The sequence below is a fragment of the Gracilinanus agilis genome, chromosome 4 (assembly GCF_016433145.1).
Source record: "Gracilinanus agilis isolate LMUSP501 chromosome 4, AgileGrace, whole genome shotgun sequence".
NCBI lineage: Eukaryota > Metazoa > Chordata > Mammalia > Didelphimorphia > Didelphidae > Gracilinanus > Gracilinanus agilis.
This window is the reverse complement of record NC_058133.1, coordinates 119,468,779-119,481,929: the sequence shown is the minus strand read 5'-3', so window position 1 is coordinate 119,481,929 and position 13,151 is coordinate 119,468,779. Positions and strand designations below refer to the sequence as shown.

Below are 13,151 nucleotides of genomic sequence, written 5' to 3'. Positions count from 1 at the left end.
GATGGTCTCTGATGTTTAACTATTCCTGCTTTTGTCTTCTACTAAGTAATTAATGTTTCATTATTCTTGCTTTTATCTTCAAATGAGTAAGTAAATAGCATTAGTGCTTTTGCTTCATCTTTTAGAAATTTAATGGAGAGGCAGCTGGGTGGTCCAGTTACTAGAGAGCCAGAGCTGGGAGGTTCTGGGTTCAAATATGGCCTCAGAAACTTCTCAGCTGTGTGACCCTGGGCAAGTCACTTAATCTCCATTGCCTAGCCCTTACCACTCTTCTGCCTTGGAACCAATATTTACTATTATTTATAATACAGAAGGAAAGGGTTATGTAAAAAAAAAATTAAGGAAATGGAGAAGGAAGAAGAGGAGGAAGAGGAAGAAGAGAAGGACAGGAAGAAGGGGAAGAGGAAGAGAAGGAGAAAGAAGGAAGAAGAGGAAAAGGAGGAAGAAGAGAAGGAGGAGAAAGAAGGAAGAAGAGAAGAGGAAGGAAAAGATTATTAATGGCATCATGATGACTGATTTTGTATAAAAGAGAAGCATACTAATTGGAGCTCAAGTGCTATAGTAGCAAATAGCAGTATTTTATCTTCCCTACACCAAAGTTACCCTTAATACTTTAAGAGTGACTTTTGAGTTGTAGCAGCCTAGTGGTAACAAGAATGAGGGATACCATGCCATGGCCCAGGTCACAGAATTAAGATTTTTTAAAGAGATTCTAAAGCATAACAATTGGAAATGTCCATTCCATTATCTGCTTCTGTTCTTCATGTTTTCTAGCATTCTAAAATTTACAGACAAAATTTCATTATCTAGATTCCCTAAAAGAACAGTATTTTAGTAACTGTTACATAAAGAGGTTCAAAAATATGCTAAGTATTTGTGTACTTTTGGGGCCTCTAACTAAATTTAAAGAGTCCAAACAGTATGCAGAGGCACCTTAAAAGAAGTTCAATTCTCAACTCTATTTGATAATTCAAAAGATCCATAGGAGGCATAGTTAATTCAATTCAACTCAACAAACACTTACTAAGCATATACTATGTTAAAGGTGCTTTGGATCATCTGTTTTTGTAGCATATTGGGACAAGACTTAAAGAATGTGATTGAGAGATGCCACATGGGTCAGAATATATGTAACCAAGGATATAACAAAACATTGCAAATTGCCTGGTAGACTGTGTTACCAATGATTTCCATCCCTCTGGTGAATGCTAAAAATTAGTCCACTGATGAAAAAAACCTTCAAGATTCTCAAAGAAAGAGAAAGTATCAGCAATGATCCAAAAAAAAAAAATTTTAACTGAAAGTTTTGAACCTTTGTAAGATATATAAGGGGAGACTGCAAGAAAATTAAAATCTTAGATCATCATTCACCAAAAAAGTAAAAAAGCTACATCTGGGGCTAAGGCAGTAAAGCTACCAGATGTTTTCAGCAAGATATTTACTATACAATGTACATCATAGTGACATGCAATACAGATCCCAAATGGAATATTCTTACAAGTGAAGAGCCATCAAACTTATTTCTTTCTTTTTATATAAAATCAGTCAGGGGAAGCTATTTAAGAAAGCTGGAAAGAAGGGACAGTTAGGTTTAGCAGAGTGGATAGAATGCCAGGCCTGGAGTCAGGAGGACCTGGGTTCAAATATGTCCTAGTTGTGACCCCAGGCAAGTAACTTAACCCAGGTCCTCATGACTCCAGGCCTGGTATTCTATCCACTCTGCTACACCTAACTGACCCTTCTTTCCAGCTTTCTTTCTAGCCCTTTCTACTCTTCAGTCTTAGAACTGATACTAAGACAGAAGGTAAGGATTAGGGAGGAAAAAAATGTTTTTAAGATGAAAAGAAGCTTGATAATATCCTGTGATGAATGCCTCTGTTAATTAGAGTTGAGAAGATACATCATGTGTATGTATCTATTTCATGTGTTCTTTCACAGCATCCGTTTACCATATTTCTTTATCACCAAATATATCTCTATGATCCATAATCCTCTCCCACAAAGCTTCAGTTTATCAATTAACTGCTTTCTGTAGCACACAAGTGAAAAGGAGGAAAAAATAAAGGCTAGATTTCCATTCTTAAAAGTCTGGGTTACTCAAAAACTCTGCCTGGCTTACATGGAGAGTTAACTCACTACTATGAGGAAGATTTGAGCACTTAGAAATGGGCATTTTAATCTGATATGTTAACCTTAGTCTGAGATGGGAACAGAGCATCAGTCTCAGACTGAGTCAATGCTTCCACTCCTAGGCTGTGCTTTGTTCTTTCCTGGGTATAAGTAAGAGGCATGGCTGCCTGCTATTGTCTCACTCTGCATCTAGCCTCCAGCTGTGCAGATGGTATGGTGCCAGTTAAGGAAGAAAGACATAGGCAATCTTCATCAGATCTACTAACAACTCAGACGGCCTCCTTAGAAAAAGCCGTATCTTCATTCAAAACATGGGGCAGAAACAGTGAAATGAGGAAGTGTGCCAATCAACTATAATCTACCACTACTTTTCTTAGGAAGAAAGGATGTTTTCCTATGACTAATCACTAAGACAGAAAATACCACAAATTCTATTTATCATACAAAATATGCCAAGATAACCAAAGTCATAAGAAACAATATTGGAGCAAGAGATAAAATGTAAACGCCGTAGGGTAATTCTTGCGATAGGGACGATAGGGACGTTGTAATAACAATTCTGCTGTATGAGGATCACCTTTCCCCCAAGGAAATATCTCTTCTGTTCATAAATGTCAAATCAAGCTCACAAGCTTGAGCCCCCAATTTGCCCACAAATGAAGGGATAATGTCCATCTGCCTGTTAGTTGGTGACTGGTGTACTGTTTCATGGAATCAATGGGCCAGAAGCATTGTACTGACCTCAGAATGCCTGAGGCACAAACAAAAGGGAGGACAGCCAGATTCACAAGCAGGCAAGTTAAAATTGAGGTCACTTTACATTATCATCTTAAACAATAAAAATCCTTGATCTTGAGGTACCTAAAGATTTCTGTGAGTAAGAGAAGCCTAACCAATACTTAACAAAGAACTGAAGGCAATCACTTCTGAATGTGATAGGAATATGATGGTATACAACATTACTATATAGGAGAGTTGAGACGGGTTAGAGAAAAAAGTAAATATGCAGGGGGTCCCAAAAGTCTTAGTGCAGTTTTAAGGTATTTTCATTTCAATACATTTTAATAAGAAAGTAGAATTCCCTTAGAGGAGCATAAACCACAAATACTTGGTGGCAAAAGTACTATGAGAACGAATTCACAAAGTTAATTCAATAAAGTTACCAAGTACATGAGGTCTGTTCCGGTGCTTGCTATTATTAGTGATTACAGAGCCCATGCTTCACATCCAGGCACAGAAACTTTTATTTTCTGGTGCCACCAAGTGGTAACATTATGCACTGCTCTTTATGACAACAAGCAGTAATTTCATGTAATAAGAGTCAACTCAAAAACTGGTGTGTTTAATCACATATCATTTAAAATAAGGGTTGATTTTAGAAAATTAAACAACATGGAGTGTGGGGGAAAGAATGTCTCAGAGCAGGTTGCTTGCTACAATTAATTAGAAATAAGACACAGCAGGAAAAACAGTTGCCACAAAGTCATTATGTGAATAAAATTAATTATTTTAAGAAAACACTGCTTTGCTAACAAGTCAACATTCCCAGAAGTCTGAGTAACATGAACCTGCTTCAAAAACAAAGGCTCATTTAACAAATATATTGATTATCTCCTCCTAAGCACAGAGGACTATTTCAGGTGGAATACAGTTTACATAAGACTCAGAAATTCCATCCTGAAGCTCTTGTGAGACCTAAAGAGGAAAAAGCATTAAAAAAAATTAAAAAAGTAAGCAGCTCTTCAAAATTAAATTAACTGTATGATTAAAATGTACTTTCAATATGAGCTTTTAAAGTCTCAACTCAAATGCTATGATGTGGTAAATAAAATTGTCCAAATGAACTATATCTGTTTCATAAAATACATGCAATTTTTCACCAAACTATGACAGAATGGAACAGGGCATGGGTACTCAAGGCTAGGTCAGAGGAGTAAAAAAAAATGTCAGACCCTTCCCAAAAGGAAAGGTTTCAGGTATGGGACTGATGAGACAGTCATCACTACAATCTTGGCCACTAGGTGATTTTTCTTGGCCATAGAAACCTATACAAACTGTAAACTAGAGAAGGATTTTATTCTATGCTAGTGGAATAAGCACACACACATGCATGGAAGCTAAGAAATATTGGATACTTCTTCATGTTCTTAATATGGAAAATGGAGTAAATATTGAATAATTAAAATGATAAACTGATTATAGAACAAAATCATTTATTCAATCTATGTTGAATATTTCCAGTCTATCTATAACAGAGATTTCTAAAAGGTAAGCTAAGCAATAGCCAAAATTACTGAGTATTTTTAAGTATAATTATTACACAAATACAATCACTTTCTCAATACAAGCCAAGCTAAAATTAATACCAACTAATGTGAAAATAACATTTCAATTTAGATTCAACTAATAATGAATATAGCATGTTAAATACAATATATAGACATAAGGCCAAATCTGAACCTGTGTATATTGACTATGGATATAAGTAAGATATTCAAGGTTACTGTCAAGGATTCACGCTACAGATGAGTTGTGTATTGCTTCTCCTTGCAGTATTTTAATCTGAAGTTAAAAATATAATATCTCTTCTATTTCTCAACACAATCAGTTTTAGCAAGTTTGAAATAATAAGCTGGTTTCTAAAAACTACAATTTTTCCAAAATAGAAATTATTCAAAATTAATCTCCCAAAACAAATTGAATTTTCATCAAACTTAACTTCTCTGCTTTCACTGCCTATGTTTTTAAAGTAAATTAAAACTGTCACCATGTGATAAATACACAACAAATTTGAAGAAAAAAGTCCTTTGGAACAGCTAAAACTAGTACAAGCCAAGGTAACAGACAGTTTAAGTAGCAGAAATTCATAAACTCAAAAGAAAAACTCCAAATCCAGAAAATATCGCACACTATACTGATCACTTGAATTCCCCAATACTGTTACTGAAGGAGTAAAAAGATCATTGCATTTCTTTTATAAAAAATACCTTTGCTGCTTTAAACCTAATAAAAATGGAAAAATATTGAAAGAGCTATGTATAGACTACAGCGGAAAGACAAGAGAATATATGTCCAGAAAAAATTGTTTTTTTAGTAAGCAATTTTTTCCAAAAATCATGTCTGTAACACCAAAAGGATTGATTGTATCATATAAAGTTACACATATAGCTGAAACAATGCTTTTCATGTCATGTGCAGAGAGCAGCTTCAAATTGTTCTATCTACAGATAACAGAATAGGAAGAAAAAATGTCCATCAGGCTAAATATCTTGATGATCAATTAAATAATAAAATAAAATCTTTATCTTTTTATCTTTTCCATTTGCAAATGGATGAAGCAATAAATATGGCTAATGAACTATATTTTATTACATATGTATGACATATAGTGGAAATTGATATAAGGAAAGATTAGTTACCTACTGATGGCAATGCTGTATCAAGAGAAACTTTCAATATAATTGATGAATTATTTAATGAAAATGACATAATGTGGATTGGATTCTGAAGTGACAGGACTAAATAGATATAAAAGTTAAAGGGTCTATAAGCACTAAAAAATGTAGCCCTTCTTATAATCTGGAAACAATGTATGTGTTTCACAGATGATTACTAATATGGAGAAATAATATCTTTTCAAGATATTATAAGATCAACTTAATAAATAAAAAACATTAAAAAAAGAAGGCCCTTTGCAACACTAAGATGATATGAGGAGAGAGAACAGAGCACCTTCAATATTACTGAAAAACACATGGGCTAAAATGCTTCTGAGGATGTCTAAATTTTAGTTAAAAATTTTTTCTTAATGATAATTTTTAAGTGAAAAAAATATTTTATTTACTTTAAAACAAAAATTCTCTCCTGGATTTGTATATTTGATAATGATTTTTTAATTGAGTACTTGAAATTAAAGCAATGCCCTTAAATTCATACTCCATAGATAATGACTGCTAACTGACCTCATTATCTTTTCTCCAAAACGCTTACTTTTTCTGAATTTCCCCATTTCTGTCTTGAACACTATGATCCTTCCAGTCATCCAGAACCACAATCTCAATGTCATCTGTATATCTTCCTTCACCTTACATATCCACTCAATTGCCAAACCTTGTCATTTCTACCTCTACAACATAGGTTACACTTAATCTCATCTCTGCTCATATCCAGGTTCAAGACCTGTAATCGGTTTCCCTGCAACTGAGATTACACTCCCTTCAATCTATTTTCCACATGCCAGTTGTATTGAGTTTTCTAAAATGAAAATCTGTTATTGTCACTCCTCTAAGAAATAAAATCCAGTGGTTCCCTATTACCTCTAGTATAAAAAAATAAATTCCTCCATTTAGCATTTAAAACCCTTCACAATCTGGTTTCAATCCCATTGGAATTTGCTATCCTCAAGAGCAGGGACCATATTTTTCTCTTTCTTTATAATTGCAAAGCTTAGCACAGTGCCTGGCACATAAAGGGCACTTAATAAAATGATTGTTGATTTGGTTTAATACTTGTTAACTGACTGAAACTCTAGTTTCTAACTTTATTACACAATAATATCCTCCATATATAGTCCAGCTAAATTGGTCTTAATGTTCCTCACACATAACATTTTTATTATAGAGTGTTATATGTGAGGAATCGTAAGTTTAGCATCCCTACTTTCCTTCAAGGATTAGCTTGATAATTAATCCATATGAAGTCTTTCCCAAGCCTCCAAAATGATGAAGTACCTCCCCCCAATCACTTTGTATCTATTTTGAAAATATTTTGTATGTCTGTATGTGTTCTTCCCCAGCTAAACTGTAAAGTCCTTCCTCTCACCAACTCTGCCTGATTGTCCTGGCTTCCTTTAAGGTCCAATTAAAATCCTATCTTTCATATGAATCCTTTCCCAGTTTCTCTTAATTCAAGCACCTTCTCTCTGTGGTTTCCTATTTATCATATATGTGTGTATAAATATATAGATATAAAACTTGCTGTTTCCTCCATTAGACTGTAAGCTCCTTAAGGGCAGGAACTTTTTTTTCCTCTTTTTGTATCCCCAGTGCTTAGCAGGCAATTAAAAAAATGTATTGATTCATTCATTCATTCATCCTTGAGGATAAAGGTATGGTCCACTTTATTTCTTTATTTATTTTCACAATGCCTGGAATCTAAAAGGTACTTAATAAATACTTGTTGATTGATTCTTTAACAGTTTACATAAGCATTTTATAATAGGACCATCACTACCTATATCAAATTTCCATACCGTAATGTGCTCAAGTTATGACTTCTACACTTAGAAGCCCCAGACTTGAGTATTTTTAATTTCTGTGTCTTTTTTTATAGGTTTTTCTATATCTTCCCTCAATGTCACACTGACAGATGCCACTTCTCACTGCTGCTAGTGAGCCTTCTTAGAGCAGTTCCTCTCAACTTACTTCTAATTTGTTGTACATTTGAAAAAAAAAGAAAGCCTATTTCTTTTTTTAATTAAATAAGAATTAATTACAAGGAAGTTCATGAACTACATAGACTATGTACTTCATGGCATCATTTTTGGCTGCTCAGGGACCTTTTATGTTTATTTCCAGATTCTTCACTATGTATTGGATAGGAGAAATGGTCAAAAAATTGATTACTGAGAGCTGAGTTATTACCTATTAAGTTTATATTTGTCCTAAATATCCAAATGGTAGATTGGTCTATATTAACTAAACTCATGTATGGTGAAAAAATTCAAATGTTTTAAGAACATTTTATTGCCATAGTCAAGAAAACCCCAAAATTTTTCATTTCATATCAAGCTTAATAAACTATATGTTATAAACAAAATAGCATATTGACATCAAAGAAGTTATGATTTTTTGTTAAACTACAGATTGGTAATCTGGAACTGCTTATGTGTAATAAAAGTAACAGCTCACATTTATAAACCACTTTATAATTTAATTGTATAATACTTTAAAGTTTGCAAAGAACTTTCTCTTAATAAATACTGAAAAAGCATCAAATGAAAGTTGAAGATAAAGGAGAACTAGATAATGAACAAGCTAGAAAGTAGCAAAATTCAAAGTCAAGAATTGGCTCATAATAAAGCAATGAATAAAGGACTATAGGGTGAAAGATATTAATTTATTTCTTTGCATTTTTTCATCATCTCTAAAAATGCTGCATCTCTTTAAAAAACTGGAAATAAATTTCTTAATTATAATATTGCTTTTTTAAGAGGCCCTTGTCACCTCACAAGTGGATTAATGCAACAGCCTATAGTGGCTCTCCCTCCCTCAAATTTCTCCCTACTCCTATCCATCCTTCTCTTAGCTGTCAAAGCAATCTTCCTAAAACATAAACCTAGTCATTTCACTTCCTATTCAATAAACTCAAGTGCCTCCTTATTACCTCAATGATCAAATATGAAATCTCTGCTTGGCCTTTTAAAGACCTTTCTTATCCTACTTCCCAAGTTTTTTTATGCTTTATTCCCCTCCACATTCTTTACCATCCTTCAGTACTGGCCTTCTTGCTGCTTCTCGCATCCATGCCTGGAATGCTCTCCCTTCTTATGTTTGCTTTATGGCTTCAAGACTCAGATGAAAAGTCACCTTCGGAAAACAGACTTTCCTGGTTCCCTTGACTTCTTTCTCAAATTACTTAATATTTATGCCGTATCCTTCTTTTATATATACTATAGTTTATGGATTACCTCTCCTGTTGGAATGTGAGCTTCTTGACAGCAAGGACTGTGTTTTTGCCTTTCTTTGTATTTCTAGGGCTCAATATAGAACCCGGCATCTATTAAACACTGAATGAATGATAATGATAATAATGTCTTACCAGTCCTGATATTCTATGTCATAGTTGAAAATAAGGTTCTCAGAGAAATTCTAGCAATAATCATAACAAGCACTGTATAGACCTCTAAAATGGTGAAGGCCTCTTTTCTTAAAAGAAAGAAAATTTGAGACAAGGAAAATGATTCTCACCAAAATGATTATCTTCAGAAAGGCAAAAAAGTAGTATAAGATATATCACAGGATTGTTGCCAGCCAAAGTATTCCCAATACATTTAAAATAAAGTGTGAAAAGAATTATACAGGGCAAAATGAGTAAGAGCATACTTCTAAAAAGGTCAATAAAGAGATATCTAGTTTGAAATGTCCAATAGGAAACTGGTAATATGGAACTGAAGCTTAGGGGAGGAGGTCAGATGGATATGGATATTGATATCAACATCAATACATATATAATATGCACATACAGAAGCTGATGAGGTTACCAAGAGGGAGAAAAGAAGAGGGTCTAGCACAGAACCTTGGGGAAACATCCACAATTGCAGATACAGAATTAATGATCAAGCAAAGAAACGGATCAAGAGATCCAAATTTCATTTTTTCTACAAGTCTAGAGGAAAGGGGAAAGTAGAGACAAGATTTCTCCTGAATCCATATGGTTTTTGTCAAAAATAATAATAACTATGGAAAGGCATTGGCTGAACTAGAAGAAATATTAACATTCCAAAGAGAGATTTCTGGCTAAGGAAGATTGAGCTACATTAACTAGAAGTATCAAAATTAGGAAACAAATGTTTCTGATGCCAATTAGCATGGAAATGTTTTCTATATAACACTGAACTGAAAATAAAAAGTCCATGTCTGGCATATACAGCATCATTTTAAAGTTTTAATAATAGATAATAACACAGAGATTACACACATGTGCACATGTGCAAACACGTATGTATAAATGATTATATATATTCAAAGAAATAATGTATATTTATACACATATATATATTCAAATTCCTGTATATAGACACACAAAATGCACCAATTAGATCAAACCATACCTTGAACACCTTCTAAAAGCAGATCAACTCCTCTCTTATAAAAACTAGATGCAGCTTCATAGTCTTCCTCTTCCTCCTTCTTCAAAGCCTGCTTTATTAATTCTCCTGCCTTCTCCAAATAATCTTTTTTGCCAAGTCTGGATTTTAGGCTTCCAACAAAGAGAACTCGGCTTTCCCTTTCTTCTTCTGTTTTGCTTTTTTCTTTATCAGAAGCAACAGCCCCAAGTGCTGAAGGTTCTGGAGAAAGATTGAGACCAAAAGTTCTACTGGGAGAATTTTGATTGGATGCCATTCCATCATCTAATTCAGCAAGGGAGTCCACATCAACAGTCAGTGAGATCAGATCACTATCACTGGAGAAGCCTGGACACATGAACAAAAATAGTAGAGATTTATTAATGCTCAATATTGGCCAAAATTATAGAAAACTTACTCCAGTCCATTTCTGTAAACTAATATCATACAAATTAAAGGAACTGAATTTTGTTCACTGAAGTCCACCCCAAGAAATCAGTTTTGAGATATTTCATAAGTTTTTACCTATAATTGGCACTTCCCTTTCTATTGCTATGGCCAGGCACTGAACTTGCTTTGACATCAAACAAACTGAAAAGAGTTTTAGTAGTAAAATCTATTTTACCCTGAAACTTCTATGCTCTTATTAAAAAAGAAACATAATTCATTACCTTCCGCTACAATAAACAGTGCAAGCCCTAAATAAATATATGTAATATGCACATTTCACAGGTATATTTTTAGATAACCTTACACATTCTATCCTAGCTGAGGAAATGTGATCCAGTGAACAAAATTAAGTACTGAAAATTGAGAATTTTAATTCTTTGTTGGTCTCTCCACAACTCTGTCATAAAAATTTTGTGTTGGAATAACCTAAAACATAAAAAATGCAGCCTGAATATTAAAATAATAAAAATCATTTCTTAATAATTGCATGATTGGCTTTACAGTAGTTTGAGTAGCTTTGTCTCAAATTATAATTCTCATTCTAACAGTCAAATTTTATGAAGATTCAGTTTGGCCACCTACATAAGAAATTAAGTAATTGGGGAGGTAGGGGAGAGAAGAGATTAAGCATGGAGGTCTCCCTTCTTTATAAAATTAGGGGGACCATGGGTATAGAACATTGTATACTATCAGATTTTGTTAGCATGTTAGTTTTTGCCCTCTTTTTATCTTTTGGGAAAAGGAATGGGTCACTGGATAGAGATATATTTGGAAATGAATATGATGAGGAAAAATATATAAGTAAAAATTGCTTCCAAAAAAAATCATCAGAACAAATTGCTTATATCAGTGATGGAGAACCTTTTAGAGATGGAGTACTGGGCCCTGCACCCCCAGCACCTCCCCCAGACTAAGTGTCATGCCCCTCCCCACAAGTGCCAGGTATGCCCCACCCTTTAAGGGTCAGAGAAAGTGTTTCCATCAGACAGCTGGGCAGAGGGCCAAGTGATATGAAAAAATGTCATCAGGCATGGTGGAGAAGTGGAGGGGAGCAGCTCCGCCTGAGTCCCTCTGCCTTTCTAGTAATGAACCATGGGGAGGGGGAAAAGGGAGATGCCTAACAAAGAAGGCTCTGCATGCCATCTTTGGAACCCGTGCAATGGGTTTACCATCACTGTTCTATATCAATATTGAATTTTGTCAAGTTTCTCTGATAAAAATAGAGGCCCAGTGACTCCAGCAATTACTGGGCCAAACCACATTCTAGATCACTTTTACTAAGAAAATATACAAAAAAGAACAATGAATTTTTATTAGAAATAGGAAACTTGATAAATTAAGTTAAATTAAAATTATTATGGCAAATCTGAACTGTTGGTACAAAGCATTAGGATAATAAAAGTTATCGTATTTTATATCTGGCATTCAAAAATAAAAATTAAATTAGATGCTTATTTAGAGTTATAAATGTAGAATCAATATCCTTATGAATGGGTAAAATAACCTAGCTATAGAAGATTTCCCAAGAGATTACTAGAGATTGGGGAAAGAAGGTTACTTAGGAAATTGTAAGTAATATAAAAAATGAAGCTATCTTTTTTTTTAAAGACTTCCAAGATTCAGGTTGTGTTTTTTTTTTTTTTAATTCCTAAGTATGGAAGACAGAGTACTGGACTTCAGTTAGAAAGACCTGAATCCAAATCCTATTTCAAGTATTTAGCTGTGTGTCTCTGGGCAAGTAAGTTAACCTTCCTCAGACTCAGTTTCCTCATTTGTAAAATGGGCTTAATAATATACCTGCCTCAGAGAGCTGTTGTGAAGATCAAAGGAGATAACATATTTAAAGCACTATTTGAAACTTAAAAGTGCTAAATAAATGCTAATTTAAAGTAGTAGCAGTAAATAATAATTCCCATTTTTTAGATGAGGAAACATTCCAATGAAAGAAATATTTGTCAAGTCTAAAAACCAAGTCAGAAAATATGGCAGACAGAATTCTGGAAGCCTGTCATAAGATAAGTAACAATGCCAACCTCTAGCCTTGAAGGTCCTGCCATGAAATTATGATTATTCCATAATCTCTGGGAAATCCTAACTATAACTGCAAACAGAAATTTCTATCAGATTTTACATACAAGTTGAACTTAATTAGTAATATATAATGTATGAAAAGAAAATGATTGTGGTATTTAGATTTGAAAGAGGATAACTGCAATAAGTCAAATAAAATGTGCTTATTACAAAAGATGATCTCACCTCCACCTTCTGATTGGCTGGTAAGTGTCACATCATCAAGGCCACTCAAATCTTTTCGAACTAAAAGGCCAGAGGAAAAAAAAAAGATTACTGGCATAATCTATGGAATAAAATTACTAACATCATATCAAGTAGTTTAGAAAGGTATATTTTTCAATGACTATAAGGGCAAAAATATGTTGCTGGCATCTAAACTGAAATATAAAATGATTTATTTGCCATGTCAAAATATCTGTGTCATATTCTCAGTTTCAGTTCTTTTTCTTACCTTAAAATGCCTTTAAAATAACAAAACATAGGTTTTTTTCTAAAAGGATAAATAAAGCAAAAGTTAAAAAATAAACATGCCACAGAATTCCACTGGTCCAAGAACTATTTCGTTATAGTATAAGACCCTGGGAGAACAAGAAGAAAGCTAGTTCTTTTCAGGTTTTTTTAGACCCTATACAAGTAAATAACTATTTACAAT

At 33.7% G+C, this 13,151-nt stretch overlaps 1 protein-coding gene across 1 annotated transcript in view; it reads right to left on the bottom strand.

The window, feature by feature from the left end:
- Positions 1 to 13,151, bottom strand: part of RPS6KC1 (ribosomal protein S6 kinase C1) — a 203,602-nt gene that overhangs the window by 109,321 nt on the left and 81,130 nt on the right. The window contains exons 7-8 of the mRNA XM_044674955.1: positions 12,683 to 12,742; positions 9,962 to 10,324 (exon numbers count right to left, since the gene is read on the bottom strand). Of these exons, the coding sequence (XP_044530890.1) occupies positions 9,962 to 10,324; positions 12,683 to 12,742 (423 nt within the window). The remainder of the gene's footprint in view (positions 1 to 9,961; positions 10,325 to 12,682; positions 12,743 to 13,151) is intronic.